The 27,656-nt window shown below is 46.0% G+C and overlaps 1 protein-coding gene across 9 annotated transcripts in view; it reads left to right on the forward strand.

Moving 5' to 3' along the window:
* FARP2 (FERM, ARH/RhoGEF and pleckstrin domain protein 2) overlaps nucleotides 1-27,656 on the forward strand; it is a 141,304-nt gene that overhangs the window by 106,207 nt on the left and 7,441 nt on the right. For 3 of the 9 annotated variants that reach the window (XM_075569566.1, XM_075569564.1, XM_075569563.1), the window contains exons 20-26: nucleotides 6,959-7,027; nucleotides 9,298-9,387; nucleotides 11,513-11,533; nucleotides 11,740-11,816; nucleotides 12,496-12,590; nucleotides 13,079-13,188; nucleotides 23,453-23,560. In XM_075569566.1, coding sequence (XP_075425681.1) covers nucleotides 6,959-7,027; nucleotides 9,298-9,387; nucleotides 11,513-11,533; nucleotides 11,740-11,816; nucleotides 12,496-12,590; nucleotides 13,079-13,188; nucleotides 23,453-23,560 — 570 coding nt within the window. Of the gene's footprint in view, nucleotides 1-6,958; nucleotides 7,028-9,297; nucleotides 9,388-11,512; nucleotides 11,534-11,713; nucleotides 12,591-13,078; nucleotides 13,189-23,452; nucleotides 23,561-27,656 lie in introns of those variants that run through there. The other 6 variants (XR_012787924.1, XM_075569565.1, XM_075569568.1 and 3 more) reach the window with 6 other exon arrangements.

Consider the following 27,656-nt stretch of genomic DNA (forward strand, 5'->3'; position numbering starts at 1 on the left):
TAACCTTACATTTATCTGTATTAAACCTCATTTGCCATTTACCTGCCCACGTTTCCAGTCCCTCCAAGTCCTTCTGAAGAGAAATTACATCCTGCTCTGATTCTATTACCTTACACAATTTAGTATCTAAAACCAGAGACATAACATAAAACACAGACAAAGCTCAGTGCACATCGAGAAAAACTTATATACGGTACAGTGCCTAAATATACATGTATAAATAACTAATAAATAAAATGGTCTTTTTGTTTAACATTTTGGCCAAATTGTTGTAAGCCCTTGAGCCAACTGCACGGCAGACCACATTTCAAGGGTCCCTACACTAATATAGATTCTTAATAACCTGTGCATTGCCAGGAAGAATGATTTATAATAAATCTGTCAATATTAGTTGCAAAAGTTCAATTTAGTATCATCAGCAAAGATGGAGACTTTGCTCTCGATCCCAACCTCAAGGTCATTAATAAACAAGTTAAAAAGCAGGGGTCCCAGTACCGATCCCTGAGGTACTTCACTCACAACTTTAGCCCAACCTGAAAAAGTTCCATTTATGACAACCCTCTGTTGTCTGTCCTTTAACCAGTTTTCAATCCAGGTGCATATATTATTACTGAGTCCCACTTTCTTTATTTTGTACACCAACCTCTTGTGTGAAACCGTATCAAAAGCCTTTGCAAAATCTAAGTAGACCACCTCAACTGCATTACCCTGGTCTAGATTTTTACTTACCTCCTCAAAGAAACAAATAAGGTTAGTTTGGCAAGATCTATCCTTCATAAATCTATGCTGACTATTACTAATAATTTTATTTTCCATTAGGTATTCCTGAATATTATCCCGTATTAAACCTTCAAGTAGTTTCCCTACTATTGAAGTCAGGCTTACAGGTCTGTAATTTCCCGGTTGTGATCTAGCTCCCTTTTTAAATATAGGCACCACATCTGCTTTACGCCAATCTTGTGGTACTGAGCCTGTGGAAATGGAGTCCTTGAATATTAAATATAATGGTTTTGCTATTACTAAGCTTAACTCCTTGAGAACTCTTGGATGTATGCCATCGGGCCAGGTGCCTTATTTACTTTAATTTTTTCAAGTCGCTTATGAACTTCTTCCTCAGTTAACCAATTGTTCATTAATATGGAGGTTGTGGCTTCCTCCTGCGGCACTACTATTGAACTTGATTCTTCCCTGGTAAACACAGAGGCAAAGAATTTGTTTAATACCTCAGCTTTTTCCTTATCTCCAATAATCTGCCTACCCATCTCACACTGAAAGGGTCCTATATATTCTTTTCTCATTTTTTTGTTATTAAGGTACTTAAAGAACTTTTTAGGGTTGAGCTTACTTTCTATTGCAATCCTTTTTTCATTATCCTTTTTTGCTAATTTGTTTGCCCTTTTGCAATTTTTGTTACATTCCTTATAATTCTGATACGATGTCTCTGTCCCTTCTGACTTAATGAATCTAAACGCCTTCCTCTTCTTGTCCATTTCCTCCCCTACCTGTTTATTTAGCCACATTGGTTTTGACTTATTTCTTTTATACTTATTACCCAAGGGTATACAATGATAAGTGTGCTTTTCTAACAATGTTTTAAAGACTGCCCATTTATCTTCTACATTTTTCCCTGCAAAAACATCATCCCATTGTATTACTACTAGATTAGACCTCAGTTTATTAAAATCTGCCTTTCCAAAGTTGAAGGTCTTTGTTGAACCCAAGTAATCTGTTTTTTGATAATTTATTTCAAATGAGACCATGTTATGATCACTGTTACCCAAATGTTCCAGGACTTGAATATTTGTTATTACTTCTACATTGTTTGATATGACCAAATCCAGAACTGCCCCTCTCTTGGTTGGTTCCTCAATAATTTGGGTCATATAATTGTCTTTAAGCACCCCCAAAAACTGTTCCCTTTTGTTGTAACGCTAATCTCATTGCCCGAGTCTATGTCTGGATAATTAAAAACACCCATTATGCAAACATGACCCAGTTTTGATGCCTTCTCCATTTGCAAAAGTATTTTAGCTTCCTCAATCTCACAGATATTTGGTGGTTTATAGCATATTCCCACAAACATTTTCTTTATACTTTTACCTCCACTGCTAATTTCTATTCACAAAGTCTCTACATTTTCATCATTCCCTTCATAGACATCATCCCTTATAATAGGTTTTAGATCCGGTTTAACATATAAACATACTCCACCTCCCCTTCTATTTGTTCGATCCTTCCGAAAAAGAGAATAACCCTCTAAATTAACTGCCCAGTCATGAGTTTCATCCCACCATGTTTCAGTAATGCTTATGATATCATACTGCTCCCTTGCAGCTATTAATTCAAGCTCCCCCATTTTATCTGTCAGGCTTCTTGCATTAGGAAGCATGCATTTAAGTTTTTTTTCAGCCAGTACTATTATCGTATCTGCTCCTTCCTTTCTGCGCCCATTTTGTTTAGTCTTTAGAAGTTTTCTAGTATTATCTGTATTTACTATGGGTGTCTCACTGCTTGTCAAACTTGCACTTGCCCCCATTCTACCTCCATACCACCGTGTATCATCTATTCCATTTAGTTCATTATCTGTTTCATTCCCCTCCCCCCTCCATCCTAGTTTAAAATCTCCTCCAACCTTTTTAGCATTCTCCCCCCTAGCACAGAAGATCCCTCTTCATTGAGGTGCAATCCGTCCCTAGAATATAGATGGCACCTCTCAGAAAAGGAGTCCCAGTGCTCAAAAAACCCAAACCCCTCCTTCCTACACCACTTTCTTAGCCATGCATTAACCTCCCTGATCTCTGACTATCTCCCTGCGATAGCGCATGGCACTGGTAGTATTTCAGAAAATACTACCTTGGAGGTTCTTGCCTTAAGCTTTTGGCCTAGATCCCTGAAATAATTTTTTAGGACCCTCCATCTTTCCCTAACTTTGTCATTGGTGTCAACGTGTACCAAGACCGCCGAGTCAATCCCAGCCTCCCCCAACAATCTGTCTACCCGATCCGCAATGTGCCGGACCCGAGCACACGGGAGACAACAAACTGTTCGGTTCATGCGGTCATGGCAACAGATTGCCCTGTCTACCTTCCTAATAATGGAGTCCCCTACCACCACAATCTTTCTTTGTATCTGAGCATCCTGAGTCCCCTCTGTGCTGGAGGAACTATTCCCCTGCCTGCTAGAGGAATTAGTCTCCCCCAGCCTTGCCATTTCTGCCCTGACACACCCAATATCTTCAATCAACATGGCAAATCTATTGGGATGTGTCAGCTCAGAAATGACCTGCCTCTCCCTATTGCCCCTGCTTCCCCTTCTAACTGTCACCCAGCTACCTACCTGCTCCTCACTAACAGCAACCAAGCTACCTACCTGCTCCTCACTAAAAGCGCCACCATCTGCACCACTAGTCGAAGCAAGGGCCTGCTCAGTGAGCTCTAATTCCCTTTCAAGATTGCCAATGTCCCTCAATATTGCAAGTTGCCTCTTCAGATCAGCAATCTCTGATTCTAAAGAGACCACCCGTTCCCACCTCTCACAGCGGTATGCTCCTTGGAACAGCTGCTCCAAGTGCACATACATGTGGCAAGATGTGCATTGAGTGGCATTTTCAATCCTGCTCATTCTAGCAACTATAAAGTTTAGAAGTACTAACAGTAAATTGTGCTTCAATAACTATACCCTGTTTAACCGCTTCCTTGTTCAAACTGCTTCTGGTTCTAACTGCACACACTTAAACAACCAGCACTTCAAATCAACCACACATATCAGTCAGTACACGCAAGCTCTATATGACTAAGGCAGTGGTGTGCAAACTGGGGGGTGCGCGAGATTCTCTGCAGGAGGCGCAGGGTTTACAGAGGCCCCACGCGCTTCCCAAAGGCATTTATATTAAATGCCGGGGGAGCGGCGAAGGCCTTTGAAAACTTCAATTACCTTGGCTCAGACGGTTTCTGGGGGTGCATCGCCATGGGGTCACGTGTGGCTGCGTTGAGATGGCAACGTGGCATCAGAACTCCGGGGCCAAGGTAATGAGGGGGCGCGAAGAAGGGGGGAGAGCCGGCAGGGTAAAAAGATTGCGCTCCCCTGTACTAAGGTAACATTGATTATCGTTACAGTTTACAGCTCAAACTGCTGGGAACATTGGCAACAAATTATCACAAACAGGAATGTGTTGCAAAGATCTTAAACTACTTAGAAATAGAAATAAAAGGATGCTCCTTATATTAAAACTCATTAAGAGTTGACTTAAAAAAAAAATACTATCTAATACTGCAGAACTGATTTATTTAAAAAAAAAAGCATAAGATTTCACATTTTGCTGCTTTAACCAATCATAATGCTCAATCAAAGTACCCAGGCCCTATTATCTTGCCACAACTGGTGCCTTATACAGTACAGGTAACTTTTAGAAATAAGGCACTCAGACTCATTGTGGCTTCAGCGACTCTAACCTCTCCCCTGCGCTATGCCGTTAGAGCAGGCCTGCACAACACGCGGCCCGCGAGCCGCACTCACTGTGCGGCCCTCGGCGGCTTTCTCCTCTCCCTCCCTTGTCCACTCTCCCGCGCCCCCCCCACGAGCTCGTTGTCATCATCTCCCGCGAGCCCGCTCTCCCCCTCGCAGGGTAGCAGCGCGCTCTAGCATTGAGGCACTTCCTGCCTGCTGCTTGCTAGAGCGTGTGTGGCACAGAGTGCACTCCTGCTTGGCCGGCAGAGGTATTTACTGCTTGAACAGCAGAGGTATTTACTGGTTAATGTGAGGTGCTGGGGGCTTGATGTGAGGTGCTCAGGAGTTAATGTGTGGTGCAGGGGGGGTTGATGTGTGGTGCTGGGGGGGTTAATGTGTGGTGCAGGGGGGTTGATGTGAGGTACTGGGGGGTTAATGTGAGATGCTGGGGGTTAATGTGAGGTGCTGGGGGTTAATGTGAGGTGCTGGGGGCTTAATGTGTGGTGCAGGGGAGGTTGTGAGGTGCTGGGGGGTTAATGTGAGGTGCTGGGGGGGTTGATGTGAGGTGCTGGGGGGGGTTGATGTGAGGTGCAGGGGGGAGAGTGATGTGAGGTGCAGGGCGGAGAGTGATGTGAGGTGCAGGGCGGAGAGTGATGTGAGGTGCAGGGCGGAGAGTGATGTGAGGTGAAGGGGGGAGAGTGATGTGAGGTGCAGGGGGTAGAGTGATGTGAGGTGCAGGGGGGAGAGATGTGAGGTGCAGGGGGGAGAGTGATGTGAGGTGCAGGGGGGGAGAGTTATGTGAGGTGCAGGGGGGGAGAGTTATGTGAGGTGCAGGGGGGAGAATGATGTGAGGTGCAGGGGGGAGAATGATGTGAGGTGCAGGGGGTGAATGATGTGAGGTGCTGGGGGGTGAATGATGTGAGGTGCTGGGGGGAGAGGGATGTGAGGTGCTGGGGAGTGGGATGTGTGGGGTGTGCAGGGGGGTATTGTGTGTTTGTGGAGGGGGAGTATTATGTGTGTGGGTGAGGGGGAGAGATGGGGGTACGAGAGATAGATAGGGAGTATCGCAAAGGTTGATAGTGACGGTTCTGGGGGAGATATGAGGATGATGATGATGAGGTGCTGGAGGAGAGATGATGATGATGATTTTACCCGTGCGGCCCAATTTTTTTTTTCCTTGGAACAGTTCGGCCCTTCTCACGTTACGAGTTGTGCAGGCCTGCCTCAGAGTTTCATTCATTCACATTTTAATGCAACACTCACATTATTTAGTTTCAGACCCACCCAGACTTATAACATACGTTGTTGATGCCAACCTGTGTAGGCCATAGAAGGGTGTGTTTAACAGAGGGTTCCTGAGAGCCACAACAGCTCTCCTGCTCTTGTCCCCCTAGAAATCCCATACATCAGAGACCCTGTTACTTCATAAGAGGCATGTTCCACCAACAATACTACAGTATTTTAACCCTTTCGCTGTGATTGAGACAGGTCATTTAAAAATTCACAACTCGAGGAATCGACAGAAAAGGCAATGGGTCAAGGGAACAATCTTTTCCAGGGATACGTAAATAAGGATTATATTGTTTTTTCCAAATGTTCACAATCACTGCACAGATGTATGCTCCATACTCCCTCAAACATTGCTAATTCCCCAACACGATCAGGAGTCTTCAACATTTCTTGACACTGGGTTTGCAGACAGTCCTGAAGAAGGTTCTCAAGAAGACCTGTCGTAAACATCGACATTCACCGATTATATAATTAAATACACAGAATTGTTATAAAGTATTTGAGCACTGGTTCTCTCTCTGGCTCCTATTCACTATGCTGTGAAGCTGCTTCTCATGCCAAGAAGGCTCTTAGCTGCATTCAAATGAATACATTGATACAGTGACTGTTTGACCGAGAATCAAGTGGTCCTTAGGATATGTTCTGCATTTAGTGTGCCACCCATCAACTAAAATGTACAACACAGAGGAAAGGTATTCGTAGAGATTACTTTCTCTGCAAGGTAAAATCTATAGAAATCTTCCTCATACCGTATGCCTCCTAGACCTGTAATTAGCAAGCAGCACAGCTGCAGTATACATTAGCTGATGTTGAGCTTCTGGTGGAGGTGGAATTGCAAAGCGCTTGTGTACACTAATGATTTCCTACAGGTCAACATTAATGGCAGCTGAAGGAATACTCCATTCAGTCAACACTTATGCCTGTTGGCTGCTATGTAATAATGTTGTAGGTAAGGGAACGTTGCTCCTTTTTGCTTAACTGTAAGTCAACAGTGAAAAATTCCCACGTGTGGCTGTATCGCTCAGTACAGGAATTCTTTGTCCATGAGAAGTTGGGGCAGATTATACTTCTATCCCTCTAACCGGTTCACAATCTCTAAATCAAGCACAGTACCACTCATTGCTTGTTTAATGGAACTCCAGCAACTGCATAAGGGATGTATATATTATATATGCAACACACACGCCCTTCCCATGATGAAATGCATCCTCTGTGTCTGCAGGAGTTTATTCGGGAGGGCTGTCTGTACAAACTGACCAAGAGCGGCCTGCAGCAGCGCATGTTCTATCTTGTGAGTGTCGCCAGATAATATAACATTAGAACATGCACACAGGTAGCAGAGCCTCCAATATGTAGTTTTTAGTGACTTTAGTGATGCTAAAAAAGCCTGGAAACCTCATAACAAGCGATCTTCACCTCCCTATGTGTATAATAATACATGTGTCTCAGGCAGGTCTGCAATCCTGCTTTATCTCTCAGCACAGGTGGCTCAATCAGAGGCTCGGTCAAAGACAAAAGCAGGGACTGACAGCCACCTGTGCTGAAGCAGGGATATCTTAAACACCTGATCTGTTTGTGGGAGGGGGGTCTTAGCCCCCATGTCTTGGCATACAGTGCCTCCACTGCAGCCAGGAATTTCAGGAGACGACATGCAAAAGAGCACACTGTAACTTTTGCTTCATGTCCATTTTAACACAGACCCCTATATAAGCTTCTGCCTGCCGTATTACACAGCTTTTCAGCACAGCCAGGGTTAAAGACGTGCACTGGTTTTGCAATGTGAAGCTGGAAGCGGTCTCAAGCACACATTAAGTTATGCATACTGTACAAATGGAGTCACCTGATTGCTCTGGTGCAGTGGTGTTGAACTCCATTCCTCAAGCCCCCCAACAGGTAAGGTTTTCAGGATAGCCCTGCACAGGTGGTGCAGTCTTTGACTGAGCCTCTGATTGAGCCACCTGTGCTGAAGCTGGGATATCCTGAAAACCTGACCTGTTGGGGGGGCTTGAGGACAGGAGTTGAGCCCCCTTGTGCTAGTGCACAGAGCTGCTCCGTGATAGGAATATAAAAGTTAGTCTGATGGGTATGTGGTGCAATGCTCTGCAAGGAAATGTTTCCAAACCTCGTGTAATCCGAAGACACTATGAAACTTGGGGCAGGAGAGCACACAAAAATACCACCACGGTCGTACCCTTTTAAAGCAGCAGTCCAAGCTGGCGTTTTTTTTCCCTCCTTTATGCGCATCAATACAATTCACACAATAAGCAATTAGCTAAGTTGCCGATCGATCCGTTCTCCTGTGATCGATCGGCGAAAATTTGGCTCGGGGATTCACTAAATGGCCGTCAGTGCAGCAGAAGAGGACCAAAGATGCAAAGTTCTGTGGGGAAGATCATGCGACCAGGCAGTCACTAGATACAATTGGTGCACCGCTAGAGAGAGTGCAGGGCTCAAAAAGGGGTGTGACAGAGCCTTTTTCAGAAGAGGAAGGGGATGTGACTTTGTAAATGGTTGCTGTAGAAACAAAAAAGGCTTGTTACATTATAATACATTAATCATGTCATTCAGAGTTGTTTAAAAAAAAAAAGCTACAGTACGAGTATTTTCTCATAGTACAGAAATGATTTATAAAAAAAACACATGTAGGATATCTGCAGCTTTAATGTTAAAAAATATAGCTGTTAAAAAAAAATATCTATCTCAGCATTTGGATACAGGCAGTTCTGCCCCCTGTGTTTCAGTAAATAAGTTCTGGTGGGTAAAGAAGTGACAAACGCTCCACTGTACAGTGTCTGCAAATAAAAATACCCCTTCTAGGTACATTTGCACGCCTGACAGATCGGCAACCCTGTCCTTCCCCATTATCTCTTGGCAAACAGTGCTTCCACTGCAGCCAGGGATTCTGGGTAATGACATGCAAATGAGCACTCTGTGTGTCACTCTTTACTGCTTACTCCATTTTAACATGGACTCCTATAATCTCCTGCCGTATTACAGCGCGTCTCAGCACGGCCTGGGTTACAGAATGGGTATACACAAAGTAAGGTGAAGATTGCCGGTTATGAGGTTTACTTTCACTGATCGAGGTTACGTCCCGTGTATTGTGGTCTTGAGTAGATCGTTTACTTTTTTTTTTTTTAGTAACTTTAATGACTGTACCCCTTCCCCCCCCCCCCCCCCCGGCCAGTGAGCACCTTTTTATAGAGGCACCTTCGCTTGTTCACACGCAATGATCAGCTTAGCACCTACACATTTGTATTTTGGTTTTTTTACTTGTTTTTTTTAAGATGGTGATACATTTCCTTTAACCTGCAGCTAAAAACATTTAGTAAGATCTCCATTTGCTGTTTTTATATGCAGCAGCATGTCCGTCTAATAAACTGACAGCTCCGAGCTCTCCTCACACACTGGCAGGAATAGGGTATAGTATGTGCAGCTGGGATTCAACAGGTAGAAAACACAAAGACCAGGTACATAAATAGGGACAGTTGGAGGGCGTGAGGTAGCACACAGAGCCGCACGTGTACATTCTCCGTCATGCTGTTCATGTATAATAATCAGTTCTCAGATATGCTGTTATACACGCGGAAGGGGCTGAGCTGTACCAATCAGTTCCGGGTTCATGGGCGTCTCCCCCTTCATGGGATGCTGGTGAGTGCTCAGTGATTTTGTCTATATACCAGCTTCTTCCTCCAGTGCGGTCAGCCTCGCTGTGGGTACAGCAGTGCCAGCCTCCTCACTAAATATAATAGTGTGCAGCAGATTGTGATCATTTACTACGAATAGCGCAGGTACATAGTCATGGCCGCAGACAGCTTTCCCGAGGCCTAGGTCTAGAGTTTCTACTGGGCGCTCCCCACAATGTCAACGGCCTTGTGAAACCCCCCGTCTCTCACATCCCCATCTTGCACCCCCACAACTTTCTCTCTTACCCGCTCTCTTGCCCTCCTTCTCCAACACCATAACCCCATCCCCCATAAGGCTTCGTTCAGGGTGTCAGCTGCAGGACTCGGAGGGAGGGCGTGAGGGAGGCAGTGCTGCAGTTTGCTGGGCGACATGTGTTTATCCCCCAGCAGACTTTTCAGCGGCGGGGAGGGGGCGGGGTTACACACAGCAGGGTAAGTATCCAAGTTGCAGTCATGAAATCATTCTGAAGAATGATTTCATTGGCTGCCTTGGTCCCTGTGACGCTGCTGCAGTTCCAAAAAACGAAATTTTCGTTTATTGAAACTGTAGTCAGCTTCAACTCCTGGCTTCGGAGACAGGGCGGTTGCTACCCTGAAAACCAGTATTCAAATTGAATACTTTGTTTCTCACGGCAGCACGCACGGCAGCACGCCCTCCCTCCGAAGCCAGCACCCTGAACGAGACCTAAACACACACACCACCCCCTTACCTTGAGGGGAGGCCTCCTGTGCTGCGCCAATCCAGATGTTGAGCCCAACTTCCGGGGCAGGGCTTACACTGGAGACACACTTTATTCGAGCTCGGCTAGTCCCACGAATTCGGGTATACCCGGGTGTATTGAGGTTTGTGACTGTTTTCTGCCCGAGTGCATTGAGGTATTTTCCAGGCAGGGATTGAAGCATTTTATTCCCGCTGGCTGCAATACAGCACAGTATATATATATATACTGCATTACAATTCATGAATTTATGCCATCTGGTAGACACGCGAAGCATTGCAGCCTATTAAATCCTAATCATTATCATTTAACAGATCAGCCGCCCGTCAGCCAGGCATGAACCCAGGCTGGGAAGGCAAACGCAACGGGGCTTGTCAGAGGTGAGGAGCGGCGCATTCCAGGTATCTGCCAGGTACATACTGGGTATTTGCTCGAATAAAGTGTGTCGGTGCAGTACACCGGAGGCCGTGCTCGCTGCATGGAAGAAGCCCCTGCAACCGTCGGGCCAGGACAGCTGTCCCGGCTCTTTCTCTCCCTGTCGGCCCTGCATAAAGTACTGCGGCATTGCCAGCCTCCGAGACCAAGCGGGAATAATCATCATCGGCCTCTCTGGTAAAAAGTGGGCAGCCTCTCACTACATATAGTGCTTTTCTCCCAATGGGACTCAAAGCTCTTCACAATTACAGCATAGGGCGCGGTACGCAGTTTTGTACATAGGGTTTATATAGAGAAGGTAGAAACTGAGCAGCAGCAGCCATAACCTTCCCATTACTGCTCTTCCTGAGGGGGCAGCGCCAGTGTCGCCATTCTCTCTGGGCACAGAGGTACTTGGGAATAGCTAGCTGCAGTTTCCTTTCAATACCCAACACAAAGCGGGCAGAAGCCGTGCTAGCGGCCCCGTCACACACAGCAGACTGCAGTGTTTTCTGCCTCTGACAGATCCAGTGCTGTCGCCTCCTTAAACTGGGAAGGTTAAGAATTGGTAACAATGGCAGCCTCCTCGCATATAAACAGGGCCTGTAGCAGAACACAACATAAATACAGGCACAGTAGTAGCAGTGAAATGTGTTTGTATGTGTAAATATCATGTGAACTTCTGTAAATAGTTTGTGTGTTTCTAGTTTTCAGTGCTGGGGTTCTAGACCAGTTGCTTTATTTCTAAGAGTTTGTCTTTATAAACCAGTACAGTTTGCAGCCATTTGTTATTTTGTCATTTTCTGTCTCACTCTTTTTTGTACTTTTGTGCAATTAACTTTCGGTCTCATCCCTTTATCTCTTTTTTGTTGTTATTTTCCCCCTACTTTTTAATCCCCCCCCTCTTCTTTCTTGCTCTCTTCCCCCCCCCCCCCCTCTTTCTCTCAACTCCTTCAGCTGATGGTATTGGATCCCCCAGTGAGTATATTTGTGCGCAGTGTGTGCTTGTATGCCCCCTATCTGACTGTGCTCTTTGTGTCTGTGAGGTCATCATGGTCTTGTATGCCCCATATGAGACAGTATGTGCATCTGTGACCCACCTGTCTTTGTATCTGGGTAGTCAGCATGTCAGTGTTTGCACTTCATGTCTCTGTGCAGTCACGGTCTGTGTGCTCCCCCTACAGGCTGAGGACAGTCACAGTTCTGTCCCACACTGCTTTACTATCTACTCCGCACAGACAACTATAGGCGTGGCAGCCAGGTGAGTCCATCCCCAAGCATTGGCACATTGGCACAGACACACAAGATTTAACTTCATCTCTGGCTTTTATTCAATAGTTATTGACTTGCAGGCTTGCCTTGGGTCTATAACTTGCATTTCCCCTTTCTTTGTTCTCATCACCTTCACTGGGATATTGTTTCACGCTTCATTGTCCTTTCAGTGAATGAAGTTCATTCCTCTTAAAACCCTTCGTCGCTGCTGCTTCGTAGAACAGCCTCTTGTTCTTTAACTTCATTTGACTAGATGAAGATGCTTCTCACATGTATCTTATTAGGTGGGACTCTGAAGTCTATGTTGCTTTTGATCCCAGTGATGAGTGTAGCTGTTTTCCAATGAGTGACATTTACTCCCAATGAGCAAGGCTGTCTTCGAATGAGTGACCCTCAATCTCAACGAGGCTGCCTTCCAATGAGCAACACTCCCACCCAATGAGACAGTCTTCCCATAAGTGACACTCCCAATGTGTAAGGTTGCCTTCCAGTGAGTGGCACTCCTAGTGAAGCTTCCTTCCATTGAGTTACACACTGTGGATGATGGTGCCTTCCAGTGAGTGAAGCTGCCTACCATGGAGTGACACAACCATTCACTTATTCATTCTGCCCTAGCCCTCTTTCACTCATCTCTCTCTCCCATGCATCTATCTCTCTTTCACTTTCAGCTCCCAGCTTGATATGAGACGCTGGTTGGATGATCTGAATACAGCCATCAGCCGAGCCCCAAGATACAGTGACACGTCTATCCTCCCATTCCAGCGTGAGTACCTCTCAAATACCCCACGATACCTCTGCTTTAGCACGAGTACCCCAGGCTAGGATTAATTCCTTCAGTGCTTGAGGAGCTAGCAACGCATCAAGACGAGATTGATGTAAATCCAGTACGTACCCAACCCGAGTCCTTAGGTGGACTTTTTTTTTTAATTGACGCTCATGTCTTCCACAAATTGGGATAGAACAAGATGGCCACCGTCATGATCATTCAGAACAGATTGGGTTCTTCATACAAGCCCAGGTCACTGAAACCATTATTCACTGACATTCAATTCTTAAGAATAAAAATAATACCTTCAAGTAGAATAGATTTTGATGCAGGAGACCAACCTGTGGGTAATTTCTGCCATTAAAATATATGAAAACATCAAATATTTATGGAGATTTGCACATTTAACCCTTTAATACAAAGCTTAGTGAGAAACAGGAACACAACAGTAAATTGTGGCTTAAAAAATAAATCTCACCCCATAGATCCAGCTCTCCCATCTCCAAGACAGAATCATTATCCTAACACCCTGAGCCATGTGTGCTGGTACCGGAACCAGAGTGTCTCTCTTACTGATCACATCACCATGATGGAGGTAACGTGAAGCTCTGCACACACAGGTCTGACTGCGGGATTTCCAGAGACCAGGACTCCAGCCACGACCCTGGTTAACATGTTGTGGGTGTCATATGTCGTGTTAAACTTGCAAGCCCATTTCCTGACCAGTAGTGGGGAAACCTGTTGGAGGGAAGTTAGAACCCCATAGTTACATAGTTACATAGTTACATAGTAGATGAGGTTGAAAAAAGACGTAGGTCCATCAAGTTCAACCTATGCTAAATTTAGACAACAGATACTTTATCCTATATCTATACTTACTTATTGATCCAGAGGAAGGCAAACAAAAAACCCCATTAAGGGGAAAAATTAATTCCTTCCTGACTCCAAGAATTGGCAATCGGATTAATCCCTGGATCAACATCCTTCCCATGTCCATCCTTCCCATGTCTACTTATTTTTTATATCCCTGTATACCTTTCCCATCTAAAAAGATGTCTAACCTTTTCTTGAACAAATCTATTGTATCTGCCATTACAGTCTCCATGGGTAATGAATTCCACATTTTAACTGCCCTTACTGTAAAGAACCCTTTCCTTTGTTGCTGGTGAAATTTCTTTTCCTCCAACCTTAAGGGATGGCCGCGAGTCCTTTGTACTGCCCGTGGGATGAATAGTTCTTTTGAAAGCTCCTTGTATTGTCCCTGAATATATTTGTATATAGTTATCATATCCCCTCTTAGACGCCTCTTTTCTAATGTAAATAAATTTAATTTAGCTAGCCTCTCCTCATAAGTTAGAATGTCTATCCCCATTATTAATTTGGTGGCTCTTCTCTGCACTCTCTAGTTCCATAATGTCTTTTTCTTAGGATTGGTGCCCAAAATTGTACTCCATATTCAAGGTGTGGTCTTACTAATGCTATATATATATATATATATATATATATATATATATATATATATATATATCTCCATTTAATTTGTAAGTTGCCTTTTTATTCTTGCATCCCAAATGCATAACCTTACATTTATCTGTATTAAACCTCATCTGCCATTTACCTGCCCACGTTTCCAGTCTCTCCAAGTCCTTCTGAAGAGAAATTACATTCTGCTCTGATTCTATTACCTTACAAAATTTAGTATCATCAGCAAAGATGGAGACTTTGCTCTCGATCCCAACCTCAAGGTCATTAATAAACAAGTTAAAAAGCAGGGGTCCCAGTACCGATCCTTGAGGTACTCCACTCACGACTTTAGCCCAACCTGAAAAAGTTCCATTTATGACAACCCTCTGTTGTCTGTCCTTTAACCAGTTTTCAATCCAGGTGCATATATTATTACTGAGTCCAATTTTCTTTATTTTGTACACCAACCTCTTGTATGAAACAGTATCAAAAGCCTTTGCAAAATCTAAGTAGACCACATCAACTGCATTACCCTGCTCTAAATTCCTACTTACCTCCTCAAAGAAACAAATAAGGTTAGTTTGGCATGATCTATCCTTCATAAATCCATGCTGACTATTACTAATAATTTTGTTTTCCATTATGTATTCCTGAATATTATCCCGTATTAAACCTTCAAGTAGTTTCCCTACTATTGAAGTCAGGCTTACAGGTCTGTAATTTCCCGGTTGTGATCTAGCTTCCTTTTTAAATATAGGCACCACATCTGCTTTACGCCAATCTTGTGGTACTGAGCCTGTGGAAATGGAGTCCTTGAATATTAAATGTAATGGTTTGGCTATTACTGAGCTTTACTCCTTGAGAACTCTTGGATGTATGCCATCGGGGCCAGGTGCCTTATTTATTTTAATTTTTTCAAGTCGCTTATGAACTTCTTCCTCAGTTAACCAATTGTTCATTAATATGGAGGTTGTGGCTTCCTCCTGTGGCGCTACTATTGGACTTGATTCTTCCCTGGTAAACACAGAGGCAAAGAATTTGTTTAATACCTCAGCTTTTTCCTTATCTCCAATAATATGCCTACCCATCTCACACTGAAATGGTCCTATATTTTCTTTTCTCATTTTTTTTGTTATTAAGGTACTTAAAGGACTTTTTAGGGTTGATCTTACTTTCTATTGCAATCCTTTTTTCATTATCCATTTTTCCTAATTTGATTGCCCTTTTGCAATTTTTGTTACATTCCTTATAGTTCTGATACGATGTCTCTGTCCCTTCTGACTTAAAGAATCTAAACGCCTTCCTCTTCTTGTCCATTTCCTCCCCTACCTGTTTATTTAGCCACATTGGTTTTGACTTATTTCTTTTATACTTATTACCCAAGGGTATACACTGATAAGGGTGCTTTTCTAATTACTACTACATTAGTAATCATCTGGGTCCTTTCTTCCACCAAGACCAGGATGCCGGTCCTGGCTGTCCCCTGCCCACACATTATATACAATTAAAGAGACCTCATACACACAGTGATCTGCAGATTTGGTAGTGATAGTGTCCTGCAATGACTGTTTGACATTTTCTGCACACAGCTCCTTTATTGTATATTCCATAATGCTGTGATGTGTATACACACATGCACACACACAGACCCCCCCCCCCCCCCCCCACGTGCACACCCCCTGTTATGTCTAAGTGTTTATGCTTCACAATAACACACTACCTTGTTGGATGTTAAACCGGTATGGGTATTTCCGTTTGTTACCTCAGACTGCTGCGTGTCAGTCTATTCCCTGATGTTACTCTGCATAGCTCTCGCTCTGCTTCTTGGGTCAGAAGTCAGAGTGGTGACATCACAGCATCACATGACAGTGACGAGGAAGTACCCAATATACCACATCTCCTCCCTTCTCATAAACACTTCACGTAGAACATAAACAAAAAAACAATAGTAACAGTATTTATCTATATATAAACCAACTTACTAAAGTTCCAAGTTAATCTTCTCCTGAGTAGGTCTCTGAAAACTCTTCTCCCCGTGGTCTCACACTCTTTCTATCGGACCTAGTCTTCCGATGTGATTTGCTGAAACAACGGATCCACTCTTCCATTTGCAGTCGCTCAGGATGTCGCAGATCCCGGGCCGGTCATGCTGCTACTTCCTCTCTGGTATCATCCTCCCGGTGCTCATCCCGTACTCCTGGATCCATCACTGCGTCTGCAGCCTGTCCTGTCTCCTCTTGCCACGGGGCCGGTTGCAAGACTGGTTGCTCCACTGCTGAGTTCTCTGGTATGTGGTATTCTGGGTCATACCACACGCCACTCCAAACATCTGTCTGGCTGGGCCTGTTGGCCTGTTCTGAGTAACTGTTCGCTGTAGTCCTGGATCTGATTTGATCCGTGTGGTGTCTGTTGGAAGGCCATCTTCTGTTGTCACTACATACATTTTTGGTCCAAAAAGTCTTGTGACTGTAGCGGTACCCTTGTGACCCCCTTCAATCTATGGATGGTGCCATACATCCGTATCCATACCGCCTCCCCTGGGACAAAGGATTTGAAGTCTGAGCCCCGTTGACTTTGTGCACGGAACAGTGTCTTCCACGGTGCATGGTTTGAGAAGATAAAGCTTGGTCCGTGGCTGATGTCAGAGCATGAGTTGAGCAGGCAAGACTCCTGTAGTTGCATGGGGTGTTGTTCTGTACGCCAGTATAAAAGTCTCGAAATTGTCAATCGTGAATTTGTGGTCTTTATGACTTTTAACGAGTTATGGAAAGTTTGCACAAACCTTTCAGCCTGGCTTTCGTGGCCGGGTGGTATGGTGCAGATGTTCGGTGGACAATACAGAACACATTTAGAAAGTTTTTAAACTCTTGCGCTGTGAACTGCGGCCCATTGTCCGACACTAACTCTAGAGGAAAACCGAACATCACAAACAGTCTCTGTAATGCATTGATCGTGGCAGCTGTTGTAACAGACTTCATTTTCACCACCTCTGGCCATTTGGAGTGTGCGTCGACCACGATCTAGTACGATGCACCATGTATTGGCCCAGCAAAATCAATGTGGATGGGGGGTTGGCCACACCCACGGTTGGACTGTTCCTCTCGGTAGTTGCCTTGCTGACTGGGCACCAGGTGACAGCTTTTGATTGTCTTGATCAATACCTGGCAACCATATGTGTCCCTAGGCTTGCTGCTTCATACGGACCATGCAGGGATGTCCATTATGTAGTACTGTAGTTGCAAGGCTTGCGACTGCATGCTGTGTGGAACCACCACACTCTCCCACATAAGGCAATGATCCCTGGTGGTCAGTCCCAGATGGCGAAGTTTATATGGCATCAAGTTGGACTGTACAGTTTGAGGCCATCCACCCTGCACGATTGCGTAACGGTGCAGAGCGTGTCATCCCTCTGTGTTTCCTTAGCGAGTAACTGTGAGGTTAATGTATTCGTAGCCGCATAGTGTCAACGTTGTAGCTGAAATTTTTTTTTCTTTCTGAAGTGGTAGTAGGGACATAGCATCCGCATTAGCATACTCTGCGTGTGAGCGGTATTTTATACTGTATGTATATGCTCAAAAAAGAGGGCGTAGCTTTGTAGGCGAGCGGCTGTCGTTGTGGATATACCCTTTTTAGGGTTAAAAATGAAGAGTAATGACTTAATGACTTGTGGTCCGTAACCAGCGTAAAGTCGCGACCATACACATACAAGTGGAATTTCTTTATAGCCCGCACTATAGCTATGGTCTCTTTATCAATCTGAGATTAGTTGCGTTCGGCCACGGATAGGGTACGAGACGCAAAAGCGATTGGTTTCTCGGTGCCATTGTCCATCAAATGAGAAGGTACTGCCTTGAGACCTTATGGTGAAGCGTCACATGCTAACAGTACAGGCAGTCCTCGGTTATCCAACGGAATCCAACGGAATCTGTTCTGGAAGTAGCGTTGGCTAGTGAAATAGTTTTAAAGTGAGTCCCATGTTAATCAGTGGCAGTGAGCGTTGGATAACGCTTTTATAGGGTTGCTTTTTAAAGCGTTGGATATGCCATTCATTGTAAAGTGAAACGTTGGATAGCGAGGACTACCTGTAATGGTGTGTAGAGGTCCTAATGGACCAATACACGGGACATCAGAATCATGCGTTTTGTTGTTTCGAAAGTCTCCTGACATGTCGGTGTCCAGTTCCATTTGGTTGTTTCCAATAATCTGTGCAGTGGGTACAGAATGTGCGCTGGATTAGGCAAGATCTATTATTCATATACTACTTTCATTCAGAAGTGAAAAGTGCCAGCCCACAGGAAACGCCCACACAACTGTCGGGTTCACGATGCCACGCCCGTGACAGGCAAGCATCATAACAGGAAAAAGGAGAGAGATCCAGCGCTACACGGATTTCAAAATAATGAATTTATTGTGTGGCACAATAAATTCAAAAATTCATTATTTTGAAATCCGTGTAGCGCTGGATCTCTCTCCTTTTTCCTCAGTGTACTTTGGAAATTCCTGGCAGGTACTTCCTTGAACAGACAGAAAAAAGATTCCTCCCTGAATGCACTCAGAAAAGCCAGTGATATGTAATGTGAGTATATTTCTAAAAACCTTTTATTCGCAAGAGAAGGTTAAAACATATTTGTAAAGAGGGGCATGGTATATGCAGTCCAGGACCAGCCCCTTCAAGGCAAACCAACAAAATCTTCCTCAATAGTAAGGAGATATTGATATAACACAACCTTAATGTGGACTACTTCGCTCAGATAATCCCCTGTGTGTAGCTCCAGAATGGGAGGCCCATATCACCTCTGGAAATCCTAATATCAATAATTCAATGAACCTAACTTGATGTAGGTCATTGAAGCTAAATCTGGAGGGGTGATTAACTCAAAGCCGAATGGTCAGATAGTATACATCTGTGTGATGTCCCTAGACCACTAATACGGTGTGCAAAATAAATACCAGAACAGGGTGAAACAACAACGACGCAAAAAAGAAAATAGTGATAAAAATGAATACTAAACCACACAAACTAATAATGTATGGATGTACACATAGAGATACGTAGCTGAATAATGTGAGGATAAAAATGAATACTAAACCACACAAACAAATAATGTATGGATGTACACATAGAGATACGTAGCTGAATAATGTGAGGGCTCTGCAAAGGGCAAGCACAAAGTGTGCTCTCGTGGACGCCCTGAGGCACGGTTCAAGGACCGTATCCAGTTATAGCCTCTGTATACTACCGTTTGTATGGTGCAGTGGTCACATATATAATAATCAGGCTTGCGTAGCTGAATAATGTGAGAGCTCTGCAAAGGGCAAGCACAAAATGTGCTCTCGTGGACGCCCTGAGGCACGGTTCAAGGACCGTATCCAGTTATAGCCTCTGTATACTACCGTTTGTATGGTGCAGTGGAAATAATATGAGAGCTCTGCAAAGGGCAAGCACAAAATGTGCTCTCGTGGACGCCCTGAGGCACGGTTCAAGGACCGTATCCAGTTATAGCCTCTGTGTACTACCGTTTGTGTGGTGCAGTGGTCACATATATAATAATCAAGCTTGAAACCGGTGAACAACACTAGTCAGACCCAGTCAGTATTCATACCTGGTTGGTTTAGGGGCATAAAGCACACTGACTCATTAGTCATACTGTGTCTCCATGTAGGAAATATGTACAGTGCATGTACAGCTAGTGCTGTTCACGGTAAGTGGGTACTACCCCAGACTACACCCCCCTGTTATATGGCAGTAGAATAAGTATCCTGCATAGTAGTAAAACTGTCACACTGGTAGCTGTGTGGGGAAGGAGGCAAAACATATAGTGCCGTCTACTCCTATTACCCTAGACAAAAATGTCTCGCACACTGGTGAATTGTACTACTTAGCTCCTTGGCGCTTTTGTCATCCTTTGCGCCATCATATGTGGGGGAGAAGGAGGGTAGAATGCCAGGGGAGAAGTGTCCCGGTCTCGAAGCAGCAGCTACAATCGCGGGGGCGCCATCTTAGATGCGGTGACGTCACCACGTTCTGGTCACCTGACGCACGTTTCGCGCGTGATCGCGCTTTCTCAAAGGTACATGCACGTTGTCAATGTGCACTTTAAGTAGCTAATGGTTGCCATAGCGATCGCTGGGGGCGTATCTCCCCCATATCGCCTGCTGGCCTGAACTGTTGTATTGTCAGTTTTGCAGCAAATTGATTAGTCTCGATCATGACGTGGCCTGCTCATATTATGGGGATAAATAACCCCTGGTGTATGAACATATTGCAGTGCCTACATCTTAGATACACTACGTGATCATGCTGTGTTATGTGTGTTTCTCAAAAAATATTACAAATATGTTTTAACCTTCTCTTGCGAATAAAAGGTTTTTAGAAATATACTCACATTACATATCACTGGCTTTTCTGAGTGCATTCAGGGAGGAATCTTTTTTCTGTCTGTTCGCCTATACCCTATCCTCTTTTGCACCAGTATTTGGCACGACTTACTAGCCACTACTGCTTTCATCCTCGCTGATGCGGGAGCATCCCCCATCCCCTCCCTTCCCCTTTTCCCTCTCCTGGACTTATTAGGTACTTCCTTGAACCAGCAGCACCGGTAAACTGAATGTATTTGTTTATATATTGTGGTGTGCAGCCTTAACCCCCCTTTACATTAAGCATCATAACAGACCATCTGTCCATGGATATCTTGTGCTCTGTGGTCTGCTGAAATTAAATAAATGTAAAGTGAAAAAAATATATAACAAATGTTATACAGGGGCTGGACTATACCCAAATGTTTTCAACGTTTAAAAATATACACATTTGCTCATTTATATATAGCATATTGGTAACAGTGTCGTATTATGCATTTGAGACACTCCGCACACAAACACAACAAAGCAATGTCCATATCAATGTAAGTAGTTTGATTTCCAGCGATCCACTGTTTCTATACAGTCCACTCATCTGATCTTTTAAATGTCTTTCCCTTTTATTCATTACTGATTACATAGTAAATGAGGTTGAAAAAAAAGATGTGTCCAAGTTCAACCCACGCTAAATGTAGATGACAGATACTTTATCCTATACCCGTACTTACAGTATATTCATCCAGAGGAAGGTAAACACAAACCCCAGTGACACGTCATCCAAAAATATCTCATAAGGGGAAAAATACATTCCTTCTGGATTCCATGAATTGGCAATCAGATTACTCCCTGGATCAACATCCTTCCTTTTTTTTGAACAAATCTTTTGCATCTGCCATCACAGTCTCCATGGGTAATGAATTCCAAATTTTAACTGCCCTTAATGTAAATAACCCTTTCCTTTGTTGCTGGTGAAATCTCCTTTCCTCCAACCTTAAGGGATGGCCCCGAGTCCTTTGTACTGCCCGTGGGATGAATAGTTCTTTTGAAAGCTTCTTGTACTGCCCCTTGAATATATTTGTATATAGTTATCATATCCCCTCTTAGATGCCTCTTTTCTATTGTAAATAAATCTAATTTAGCTAGCCTCTCCTCATAAGTTAGAATGTCCATCCCCTTTCTTAATTTGGTGGCTCTTCTCTGCACTCTCTCTAGTTCCATAATAATAATCTTTTCTAAGGAGTGATGTCCAAAATTGTACTCCATATTCAAGGTGTGGTCTTACTAATGTTTTGTAAAGGGGCATAATTATGTTTACTTCCCTTCCATCCATTGCCCGTTTAATGCAAGATAAGATCTTGTTTGCCTTTGCAGCTACTGCATGACATTGGGCACTATTGCTAAGCCTGCTGTCTACAAGCACTCCTAAATCCTTCTCCATCAAGGATTCCCCCAATTTATCCCCATTTAATGTGTAATTCGCCAGTTTATTCTTGCATCCCAAATGCATAACCTTACATTTATCTGTACCTCATCTGCCATTTACCTGCCCACGTTTCCAGTCTCTACAAGTCCTTCTGAAGAGAAATTACATCCTGCTCTGATTCTATTACCTTACACAATTTAGTATCATCAGCAAAGATGGAGACTTTGCTCTCGATGCCAACCTCAAGGTCACTAATAAACAAGTTAAAAAGCAGGGGTCCCAGTACCGATCCCTGAGGTACTCCATTCATGACTTTAGCCCAACCTGAAAAAGTTCAATTTATGACAACCCTCTGTTGTTTGTCCTTCAACCAGTTTACAATCCAGATTAAAGGTCACACAGCAGTCCATTACTGTTGAGTACTCTGTATAGTGTTGTCCTTACATGGGCACCAGAGACCCACGGACCCTGTGAGTGCCCAATCACTGCTGGTCCTTCAGTTTATCTCCGTGCTCACGCTGTTGGTCATGGTTATAGTACACCGCTACTGTAGGGTATATCTAAGTTATTTTCTCAGAGAAGCCTAATCTTGATCATTCTGCTGTTCACTATAGGTGTGACCTGAAGGCTAATTTTTTTTATTCTAGGCGCAACGCTGCTTATAAAAATCCAGACATCTATTTTGCATAATGAGTAGCTGTACTGCCCACCCAATATCACGATGGTGTCCTCTTGTTACTTGTTACTCCTGCATGTTAATCATGATTATAGCATCCAGTGTCCCAGATATCTTTTTAAAGTACACCGCTGCTTCAGAGTATGTCACAGATCATGTTCTCAAAGAAACGTGATCTTAATCAAAGTCTGCTATTCCCCATGTGTGTGACCTGAACGTTTAAATTCCCGCCACAACGCTGCTGCTAGAAATCCAGGCATCAATTCCACGTAAGAGTAGCTGTACTGCCCATCCGATGCCGTGATCGGAGCCTCTTGCATGCTCTCCTGCATGTCCCGTGGGTAACATATTGGGCAGTATCGTTCTCGGTATCATACTGGCAAGATTCCTTTAGTCCAGCTCCATTGTCGTTAAAGTTTATACGACTTGCAGATCCACAGTTGGGGCATATCATCATTTTATAAGAAACACCCCAATTTAAGGTCTTCATTTATACCTCTAGGGGTGGGGTTCACAAACTGGGGGACGCAAGATTTGTTTTTTTGGGGGGGTGGCGCAGCGCATACGGAGCTCTTCCCAGCATTTCAATGACATGCTGGGGACAGGGCGAGGCCTCTGTACTCTATCCTACCTTGGCTCAGAAGACGCGTTGCTGTGGGGACGCAGCGGACTTCACGTCACATGACCCCTAGCATCCTTTGACGCCTTTGGAAGGCAAGGGGAGTCGCGAGCACGGGAGGAGCGGTGGCAGGGGGCACAGCGCCCAAACTTTGTGCACTCCTGCTCCAGGGGATAAGGGGTTTAATTTGAATTTTAAAAAAAAGACACACTTATAATTCTAGTCACCTTTATTGCAAATATGACACACGTTTATGTACGTATGCATTTGTTTATACATAGTTATCCGTTATTAAACTACGGTGGACACTTCTCTCCTAGAACCAGCTCTCTGGGTACCTGCTGCGCAAGTTTAAGAACTGTAACGGGTGGCAGCGGCTGTGGGTGATCTTCACCAACTTCTGCCTCTTCTTCTACAAAACACACCAGGTAAAGAAAAGTGTGGGACCCTCTGGCAGTGAAGGTTTAACCTGTAACCATGTTCAGTGCCGGGGAGGAAACCAGTGCTGGATTTCCCAAGAGGCCGGGTCCAAGTGCGGCAAAATCTGGGAACCGTAAATTTCCCTTTTTTTTACCTTTCATATATAAAAAAATAAATGTTACCTTGTCCGGCAGCATCTCTTCCTGCAGCGTCCTGTTATCATGGTGCCGCAACGTCAAATGGCGGCGTTCTGCCATTACATGCTGTCGCATTGCATCACGACTTCACATGGCATCGCGTTGCCATGACAACATGACGCAGAGTTCGCTGAGGAGATGTCGGGCATTGGGGCAGCAAAAAGGGAAGTGCCTATGTGCAGCAAAACTGTAAAACCGGCCCTGGGCGGAACCGCCATTGGTACCGCAGGTGAAAGAGCCCCGGGGGCCCACTTAACGCTGCACACAATGAGGTAGGTGCATTTTTCGGGGTCAGAGGTGCCACCAGGGGGTCCAAAAATAATCTTGCACCCATTTCACTAGTTCTGCCTCTGACTTAGTGGATTTGTAAAACTCATTGTTCCTCTCTGGCAGTGAAGAGGTTAAGATAGGGAGGGAATAATGCAGGTTATGTGTGGTACAGGCTGATCCAGTGGTGCAGGGCAGTGATCGGCGGTATGTGTGGTACAGGCTGAGCCAGTGGTGCAGGGATGTGATCGGCGGTATGTGTGGTACAGGCTGAGCCAGTGGTGCAGGGAAGTGATCAGCGGTATGTGTGGTACAGGCTGATCCAGTGGTGCAGGGAAGTGATCAGCGGTATGTGTGGTACAGGCTGATCCAGTGGTGCAGGGAAGTGATCAGGGGTATGTGTGGTACAGGCTGAGCCAGTGGTGCAGGGATGGGATCAGCGGTATGTGTGGTACAGGCTGATCCAGTGGTGCAGGGAAGTGATCAGCGGTATGTGTGGTACAGGCTGAGCCAGTGGTGCAGGGAAGTGATCAGCGGTATGTGTGGTACAGGCTGAGCCAGTGGTGCAGGGATGTGATCAGCGGTATGTGTGGTACAGGCTGATCCAGTGGTGCAGGGAAGTGATCAGCGGTATGTGTGGTACAGGCTGAGCCAGTGGTGCAGGGATGTGATCAGCGGTATGTGTGGTACAGGCTGAGCCAGTGGTGCAGGGATGTGATCAGCGGTATGTGTGGTACAGGCTGATCCAGTGGTGCAGGGATGTGATCGGCGGTATGTGTGGTACAGGCTGAGCCAGTGGTACAGGGAAGTGCGGTATGTGTGGTACAGGCTGAGCCAGTGGTGCAGGGAAGTGATCAGCGGTATGTGTGGTACAGGCTGAGCCAGTGGTGCAGGGAAGTGATCAGCGGTATGTGTGGTACAGGCTGAGCCAGTGGTGCAGGGATGTGATCGGCGGTATGTGTGGTACAGACTGAGCCAGTGGTGCAGGGATGTGATCGGCGGTATGTGTGGTACAGGCTGAGCCAGTGGTGCAGGGATGTGATCAGCGGTATGTGTGGTACAGGCTGAGCCAGTGGTGCAGGGATGTGATCGGCGGTATGTGTGGTACAGGCTGAGCCAGTGGTGCAGGGATGTGATCGGCGGTATGTGTGGTACAGGCTGAGCCAGTGGTGCAGGGATGTGATCAGCGTTATGTGTGGTACAGGCTGAGCCAGTGGTGCAGGGATGTGATCAGCGGTATGTGTGGTACAGGCTGAGCCAGTGGTGCAGGGATGTGATCGGCGGTATGTGTGGTACAGGCTGAGCCAGTGGTACAGGGATGTGATCAGCGGTATGTGTGGTACAGGCTGAGCCAGTGGTGCAGGGAAGTGATCAGCGGTATGTGTGGTACAGGCTGAGCCAGTGGTGCAGGGATGTGATCAGCGGTATGTGTGGTACAGGCTGAGCCAGTGGTGCAGGGATGTGATCGGTGGTATGTGTGGTACAGGCTGAGCCAGTGGTGCAGGGATGTGATCAGCGGTATGTGTGGTACAGGCTGAGCCAGTGGTGCGGTATGTGTGGTACAGGCTGAGCCAGTGGTGCAGGGATATGATCAGCGGTATGTGTGGTACAGGCTGAGCCAGTGGTGCAGGGAAGTGATCGGCGGTATGTATGGTACAGGCTGAGCCAGTTGTGCAGGGATGTGATCAGCGGTATGTGTGGTACAGGCTGAGCCAGTGGTGCAGGGAAGTGATCGGCGGTATGTGTGGTACAGGCTGAGCCAGTGGTGCAGGGATGTGATCAGCGGTATGTGTGGTACAGGCTGAGCCAGTTGTGCAGGGATGTGATCGGCGGTATGTGTGGTACAGGCTGAGCCAGTGGTGCAGGGATGTGATTGGCGGTATGTGTGGTACAGGCTGAGCCAGTTGTGCAGGGATGTGATCGGCGGTATGTGTGGTACAGGCTGAGCCAGTGGTGCAGGGAAGTGATCGGCGGTATGTGTGGTACAGGCTGAGCCAGTGGTGCAGGGATGTGATCGGCGGTATGTGTGGTACAGGCTGAGCCAGTGGTGCAGGGATGTGATCGGCGGTATGTGTGGTACAGGCTGAACCAGTGGTGCAGGGAAGTGCGTTATGTGTGGTACAGGCTGAGCCAGTGGTGCAGGGATGTGATCGGCGGTATGTGTGGTACAGGCTGAGCCAGTTGTGCAGGGATATGATCGGCGGTATGTGTGGTACAGGCTGAGCCAGTGGTGCAGGGAAGTTCAGTATGTGTGGTACAGGCTGAGCCAGTGGTGCAGGGAAGTGCGGTATGTGTGGTACAGGCTGAGCCAGTGGTGCAGGGAAGTGATCAGCGGTATGTGTGGTACAGGCTGAGCCAGTGGTGCAGGGATGTGATCAGCGGTATGTGTGGTACAGGCTGAGCCAGTGGTGCAGGGATGTGATCGGCGGTATGTGTGGTACAGGCTGAGCCAGTGGTGCAGGGATATGATCGGCGGTATGTGTGGTACAGGCTGAACCAGTTGTGCAGGGATATGATCGGCGGTATGTGTGGTACAGGCTGAGCCAGTGGTGCAGGGATGTGATCGGCGGTATGTGTGGTACAGGCTGAGCCAGTGGTGCAGGGATGTGATCGGCGGTATGTGTGGTACAGGCTGAACCAGTGGTGCAGGGATGTGATCAGCGGTATGTGTGGTACAGTCTGAGCCAGTGGTGCAGGGATGTGATCAGCGGTTTGTTTGGTACAGGCTGAGCCAGTGGTGCAGGGATGTGATCGGCGGTATGTGTGGTACAGGCTGAGCCAGTGGTGCAGGGATGTGATCGGCGGTATGTGTGGTACAGGCTGAGCCAGTGGTGCAGGGAAGTGATCGGCGGTATGTGTGGTACAGGCTGAGCCAGTGGTGCAGGGATGTGATCGGCGGTATGTGTGGTACAGGCTGAGCCAGTGGTGCAAGGATGTGATCGGCGGTATGTGTGGTACAGGCTGAGCCAGTGGTGCAGGGATGTGATCGGCGGTATGTGTGGTACAGGCTGAGCCAGTGGTGCAGGGATGTGATCGGCGGTATGTGTGGTACAGGCTGAACCAGTGGTGCAGGGATGTGATCGGCGGTATGTGTGGTACAGGCTGTGCCAGTGGTGCAGGGAAGTGCGGTATGTGTGGTACAGGCTGAGCCAGTGGTGCAGGGATGTGATCGGCGGTATGTGTGGTACAGGCTGAGCCAGTGGTGCAGGGATATGATCGGCGGTATGTGTGGTACAGGCTGAGCCAGTGGTGCAGGGATGTGATCAGCGGTTTGTTTGGTACAGGCTGAGCCAGTGGTACAGGGAAGTGATCAGCGGTATGTGTGGTACAGGCTGAGCCAGTGGTGCAGGGATATGATCGGCGGTATGTGTGGTACAGGCTGAGCCAGTGGTGCAGGGATGTGATCAGCGGTTTGTTTGGTACAGGCTGAGCCAGTTGTGCAGGGATATGATCGGCGGTATGTGTGGTACAGGCTGAGCCAGTGGTGCAGGGATGTGATCAGCGGTATGTGTGGTACAGGCTGAGCCAGTGGTGCAGGGATGTGATCAGCGGTTTGTTTGGTACAGGCTGAGCCAGTTGTGCAGGGATATGATCGGCGGTATGTGTGGTACAGGCTGAGCCAGTGGTGCAGGGATGTGAT

Source organism: Ascaphus truei, chromosome 14, assembly GCF_040206685.1.
Source record: "Ascaphus truei isolate aAscTru1 chromosome 14, aAscTru1.hap1, whole genome shotgun sequence".
NCBI lineage: Eukaryota > Metazoa > Chordata > Amphibia > Anura > Ascaphidae > Ascaphus > Ascaphus truei.